General features: G+C 35.8%; 1 protein-coding gene across 1 annotated transcript; it reads right to left on the bottom strand.

Annotated features, from left to right (window-relative positions):
• Nucleotides 1-13: 13 nt before the first annotated feature.
• Nucleotides 14-6,667, bottom strand: LOC137405662 (nucleoside diphosphate kinase B-like). The gene is made up of 4 exons (XM_068091995.1): nucleotides 6,466-6,667; nucleotides 4,768-4,869; nucleotides 512-624; nucleotides 14-296 (listed from the first exon to the last, which is right to left on the bottom strand). The coding sequence occupies exons 1-4, from the start codon at nucleotides 6,637-6,639 to the stop codon at nucleotides 179-181; spliced, it is 507 nt and encodes a 168-aa protein (XP_067948096.1). The 5' UTR covers nucleotides 6,640-6,667; the 3' UTR covers nucleotides 14-178.
• Nucleotides 6,668-6,972: the final 305 nt, after the last annotated feature.

Below are 6,972 nucleotides of genomic sequence, written 5' to 3' on the forward strand. Positions count from 1 at the left end.
CAATAACCCAATGAAGACTGTGTGCACCTTGTTTATTATTAATAATTTACAACATGAAAAAGCATGTTTATAAATTGTAGCAAACATCTCCATGGGTAAGGCCACGGTCTATCTTTCATATATATATTAGCTCCTTATCAAACGACAGAGATTACAGTTCCCGCCTACATGTATCTCTCTACTCGTAAACCCAGCAGTCGGTGCTCATTCCCCAGGATACTAGCTCTTCAGGCTTGAACCAGAGCTCAATCTCCTTCTTGCCGCTCTCAGGGGAATCACTGCCATGGCATGCATTCCTGCAACACACAGTACCATAAAATTTAACATGCTAATGACTGCACAGTAGATTCACATCCATCTCACAAAATATGTACAAATAGATGAATGAGAAATGTAAACTGACAGAACCTCTGCCATTCTTTGGCGGTTTGAACCTGTTTAATGTGTTTTTTTGATCAAACAACATATTACGACAATCTATTCCATCGATAACAATGAGAGGGACACCTACCTTCCAATATCAACACAGAAATCACCACGAACAGTTCCCATGGCGGAGTTGGCTGGGTGGGTCTCTCCCAGAATTATACGACCATATTTCACAGCTTGAGAGCCCTCCCAGGCCTGGCAAGAATTATAGATATAAGAGCATATAAACGCTAGGATGTCAAATATAGCAAAATTTAGAGCAGGCTTCAGAATGAATTCATCTCCCATATTTGCATCATACATGATGGGATTATACAGATCCAAATAGATATACAGTCAAACATGGATAACTCGAACTTCACGGGACCGAGCGAAAGTGTTCGAGTTACCAGAGCGTTCAAGTTAACAGAGCACTGTCACAAGTCCATGTATTTATTAGTAGATACATGCACATATACAAACTATAATAGAAATCAAAAGCATAAATAGCTTGTTTCAAATTAAATGCTTCTAACGTAAAGCTTAAAACTTTTTTATCAAAAAGTATAGGATATTTTTTTATCATTTGAGATTTTTTTGTTGTTTGAGGTGATGTTATTGCCAGGACGTTTTAGAGATTAAAATTGGCAAAACTTGATCGTTGTTGAAATGCTCAGAAGAAAAGACATCTTTTTCTTTTGAGTGTTTTAACCAAGATCAATTTTGCCGATTTTTCTTGAAGTTTATGCGAAGGTCACCTAACTTTTCCATGCTTCCGAAAGGCGATCGCTAAGCGGATGTTTGGTAAAAATCAAAAATCACCCAACCTTTAGAAAAGTTGTTGACAAAAATATTTTGCCGACGGTGGTAATAACGACGCCTAAGATTTACGAAAAGTTGAGGTTTACCTATATGACTTGGAATAAAGTGATTTTCTAAAGAGATAACAACCGTCTCGGTAGCCGTTGGGCAAAAAACTGTTCGCGTTACCAGAGTTGAGGTCGAGTTATCTAAAGCAATTTATCATTACGTCGGAACGGACCAAAGAAACCGTTCGAGTTAATCATGTGTTCGAGCTATCCGTGGGCGAGTTATCCATGTTTGACTGTATATGTATTACATATTTAGATACATGAAACCCTAAATACTGCTAACGAGCTTATCTATGAAGGAATTCACTAATTAACAAATGTTCATTTTATAGTTCACGGAATTCTTCGTTCCAGACCGAGTCTACCAAAAAAATATTTGAAACAAACAAAAAGTCAAATAGCAGAAAGTAACTGAAAAAGCTTATGTCGAAGCCAAATTACAAAAAAAAATAAATTTTTGTAAAACGAGTTATTAATGTTGCTCTAATTATCATATTTTCCATCTTTTTCAACATTATTTAGGCAATTGTAAGGTCACGAAACTTTTTCCACATGTTGCAAACCACTTCACATGTCAAGAAATATTTGCTCAAATGTTATAAAGCTATGTGAAAAAACTAAATATAGGAGTGAGCATAGCTTTAGAGTCGACTATTATAGCATCATGCACTAGGAAAGACCTTCATAAGCATCAGCAGATTAAAGAACGATGTACCGAAACAACTTGATAGATACCTTGTAGCATACTCAGCCCAAAGAAATTTCCGTAAAAAGTTCATTTGGGGTGTTTGATTAGCAATTACAAATACACTAAAGTAGAAAATGATATAACTCTGGATATCGTTCGATGCTATAGGTTTTTAGACCCGAGCAAACATGAGATTTATGTTTAGTCTATGAATGGGAGTCAAGATTACACTCATACACTTATTATTAGAGAGACTAATTTCTAAATAATAAGTGATCAATTACAACATTGGGTCAACATTAGCTGAAAATACACTATTCCCTCTGATCAGCAGTCTGTGCAAAACAGTTTGCAATCTAAGCGATCACATCAATCGATAATACAAATGATACGATTGTTTTTGTTTTGCGCAAGTGTGCTATCTTTTAAATATATACTTGTTTGTTAAAAGTTGACTTGCAACAAAATTCACATTACAGTTACTTGATATCAAAAGATTCACAACGTCTTACTCTGCTCTGTTGCAGGTGCAAAATATGTGGAAATGTGATTACAAGCTCTTAAAAGCTCAAAAACGAACAGTTGATCGCAACCATTACAAAAATGCCGTAGATTAGAATCCCTTTCCAAAATGGCTCAAATGGGACATAGCTGAACACGATGGCTTCTGTTTACACTTTCATGCAACCTGAGTCGGCGAAATATTTTCACAAATATACTTCACGCATTCAATAAAACCATGTCTATTGTCCTTGCGCTTCTATTTCATCATCATTGTAATGCTGTCACTTTCAACACTGACACCTAAAAATCTACTGTAAGAATACGTTTAAATTTTAACAGTAGCTCGAAGGAGGGCATATCATCCTCTGATGAACATGAGGAGCTTGTTGGTCACCTGTGATAGTTGAAAAGTGCTGCAGAAATCTTTTGCGCTATTTGGCGGGAAGTATGAGTCACATGATCAGATTACGACTAGATGATTAGACCTAACCGAAGCAAAACTGTAAAGTAGCGAGCGTCTATATTTGGTATGGGCTTTCCGGTAGAATCTGAAGTGTTTGTTATGAACTAGTGCTACACGACGTTTCATATTGAGCCTTTTATTTCACGTGATCACGAGTCAAAACAATAACCACAGTGTTAAGAATACGTCATCGAAATTGAGAGATTCTTAACTACTGAATTTTCTTGATGGCTGCGATTTACTGTTTGTTTTTGAGGTTTAAGAGCTTGTAATCACATTTCCACATATTTTGCACCTACAACACAGCAGAGTAAGACATGGTGAATCTCTTGATACCAAATAACTGTAATGTGAATTTTGTTGCAAGTAAACCTTTAAATGATCAAATGATTCGAAGCACTAATTGTGGTGCATATCAGAGGTGAAGGACATCAACATTCACGAGCTATATTTGAAAATTGTCAGATTAAAAGGGCATTGACTCGGTAGCACAAGAAATCAATTCTAAAATGACGCATGTGGCCAAAAATTTGTCAAGCGTTAAACATTCTTGCAAATATTCACTCAATTTTTAGGCCAAACCGCTTGTAGGGACTATATTGATTTCTGAGGTTGCATATCCCTAAGCTGTGAAGAAATACCTAAAAGTGGCAACTATTTTCTGCTAGGAAGTCAACATAACAGTATTCGGAAACCTCAATGAACGAATTGAGTTTTTATGGATTTTTGTTCTATTTGTATTATCAACTCAAACACAGAAGTTACCTAATAACAGACAACAAAAATAATTAGCAATAGGTACGCAACTTTCTGCAGCGCCAAACCCATTGACAACAAAAACCTTGTAGAAAAAAATTTTTGTTCATGATTACTAGTAGCTTAAGTGCTTACCGATGTTTACAATTGGAAATGCTATCGAAGTTTGCCTTCGAGAAGTCCATTTAACTTGAGAAATTTCATCCATAAATTTAAACAATAAAAATACAGAATAATCGGTTTTTAAGTGAAGCCGATCATTGGTCAACATGGAATGAAAACCCACCAAGTTGGTGTTGAATGTATATTGAGTTGTGGATTGGTGATAAAACAAACGTCTGAAAAGTGAACAACGATGATCTGAATTTTTGCTGATTACCAAACCAAATACTAATTATAATTGTTCTGAATGATTGACTGATTCAGTTATTCAAATACACAATGTCTTATTCATGTCACTATATTTTTGTTTGTCTTCTCAAAAGATGTCATAGCAAAGTTTCTGGTTTCTTTATTCAATTCATAATTTTAATTTATTTAGAATGTACTTTTTACCGATACAATAGTTCTTAGGAACAAGCAATACAACGTGTCGCTATAAAAACCATTGACAATATACAGATTTAAAAAAAGGCAATTTGATACCTTTAGGCTAAAGATCTCAAACGTGCCTCTAAAATAGCCATTTATAGAGAACTCACTGAATTAAAGCTAATACAAAGTTATGAAGTCATTACCATGCTGATGTCTTTCCAATATTTATCTGAATTAATAATGAATGAACATTCTGACAAGCAAATTTAATAAAATTAACAATTAAGTGAAGCCGAGCTCACCAATTTAACTCTACCAACATCCCGTAAGAAGAGCCTGTTAGAAATTGTTTTTTTTTATAGTTCTTCATGGCCAATGGTTTTTTTACACTAAGCTATGCGCAGGTTCAACATCAATAATGCTACTACTTGAATTGTTTTTACTACCCTGTAATAAAAAAAACTAAAATATAATCTAATGATCAAAATGAAACTTTCACATTGGCAGATAAAACATACATAATTACATGTTAGTATGCTCACCATAGCGACAACAGGGCCACTTGCCATATATTTGACAAGACCAGGAAAAAATGGCTTGGAGGACAAATCTGCATAGTGAAGCCTCAAATGATCTTCTGTTGCCTGCAAATAGTTGAACAGTAAACGTCAACCTCCTCTGACGAAGTTAAAACCCACAATCAAAGATGTAGTAACATAAAAAATAGTCGAAGTTCAATTTTGCTATTGTTTCTTGGGTTTTTGAGCAGTCCTTGAAAGGAAATAATCATGGACAATGTAATTGCCATCACCATTTTAAATCTGTACATAGTGAAATAAATACCGAGTCATATAATGAATGTTGAATTGCATCTGTGTCTCCAAAACTGACATTGTAGGTCATGCAGACTGCTATCGGCTAGGAGACTTATCGATTAGTACTATATAGTTTGGTATAGTCCAATTGACTCTAGTTAAATTCCGAACAACATGGTTATGTAAAGCACATAAGTACATCTCAATGATGTAGGCCTAAAATCTTTCAAACAAGTTAACACTGCAATCAAGGTGCGAAAACCTGAGAGATCATCAATGACTAGCATTTCACAAATATCTGCTTTTTATTTAGTGTATATACTAAAATTGTACTCTACTACAGTACTACGCCTCTACTACATGAAACACAACTGGAAAATGTCCAGAGGCGCGCTGTGCGTTTTATTGCGGATCTTAAAGGGGTGGAAAGCGTAACTATGGCCAGAGACAAATTAGGGTTGGAATTGCTTAAGAACAGACGGAAGTCGGCTCGAATGGTTTTACTTATAAAAATTCTCTCCAGCGGTGTGCATGAGTCTTTGGTCAATAATTTTAACAATATACACAATGACACACACTCACATCATACCAGATCGGTATCCAATGACGTACCTAGGGCTGTTCCAGCCAGCAAAACATTTTATCATAACAGTTTTTTACCGAGAACTTCTCGCGACCTACGAGGAAATTTTTAACGCACTTTTTATAGTCATGTTTTTACTTCGAATATTACTTGACTTTTATTGAAAACATTTGAACTAGATCTAGATATGTACATGATGGCCCTTTTTTTCCTCGGGGATCGAGGTCTTAGGGTTCGATTGACCAAGACCAAGGCCTCGAGAATGCATCCCATGCCAACTGCTGAGAAGGATAACGATAATTGCAGGAATTTAGATTTTGAGTATTAACTTGTTTACGTCGGTACAGTGGGCAAACTCGTTGATTTATTTAGTTTTGTGACATCTTCAATCCTGAATATAGATTGCAGCTAAACTACAAAGGGAAATGTCAGCCTTTGACTATTTTTAAAAGAGATACCAGCTAAAACCGCTGATGGAGAAACTTGTATGACATCGCAAAAAACTTTGTAAAAATAAAATGCTAAACCGCAACCTTACGAGTAACAACAGCAAATACCTCGCTATAAACTAATATTTTCATAATGTGTCGAATATTAAAATGGCTCGAAACCATCTATGGAAAATAAAGGACCTGTCCAAGAATCGTAACTAGATATGTCACTAATAACTGTTTTTACACGTGCCACATGCACTTAACAATTTCATCTTAGACTATTGAAATTGCAGTATCGCTAAGATGCGGCTTAAATTTGAGTACGAATATGTTTTGATCGCAGCCAATCACCCCAATAACTGCGCTAAAGCGATCAATCCACGTCAAAACGGCAAGTATAAAACTAACCTGCATGAATTTCATTCCGACGAGTTTTAAACCCTTCTTCTCAAAACGAGATATTATTTCTCCAATGAGCCCACGTTGAACTCCATCAGGCTTCACCATTATGAATGTTCTTTCCCTTTGAGCAGCCATGGCAGAAGAAAATGAAGAGCAGATTGCTAGAAAGGTGCACACCATAGAGAAGAATCGGAGCAAAAGAAAGTACATGATCACCCGTACACAGTTTTTTATTGGTCGATTAGTTTAAACACGTTGCTTTGCATTGGACCATTTTGGAGGCCTTTTATCGCCGGCTTTTCCACAAAATGGCGCATGATATTGCACGGAGAAGATAACTTCGATATCAGTGTTGGAACTACAGTAACAGTAGATGCTCCTAAAACGTATACATGTACGTACTTCTTATAACGTAAAAAATGTACATACCGGTATGCAGTTATTTTTGCTCCTTACTACGTAAAAATTTACATCTTTCTTACTTCGAAGTAGAGATGCCCCGATTCTAATTTC

Source organism: Watersipora subatra, chromosome 10 (genome assembly GCF_963576615.1).
Source record: "Watersipora subatra chromosome 10, tzWatSuba1.1, whole genome shotgun sequence".
In the NCBI taxonomy this organism is placed as follows: Eukaryota; Metazoa; Bryozoa; class Gymnolaemata; order Cheilostomatida; family Watersiporidae; genus Watersipora; species Watersipora subatra.

Bases quoted from the DNA above. Each gene is read 5' to 3' on its own strand.
- LOC137405662 (XM_068091995.1), bottom strand. From the start codon at position 6,639: ATGGTGTGCACCTTTCTAGCAATCTGCTCTTCATTTTCTTCTGCCATG. The intron at 4,870-6,465 runs GTTAGTTTTATA...AACTATTTGCAG, and splicing joins TCGGAATGAAATTCATGCAG to GCAACAGAAGATCATTTGAG. The intron at 625-4,767 runs GTGAGCATACTA...AATTCTTGCCAG, and splicing joins GTGGCCCTGTTGTCGCTATG to GCCTGGGAGGGCTCTCAAGC.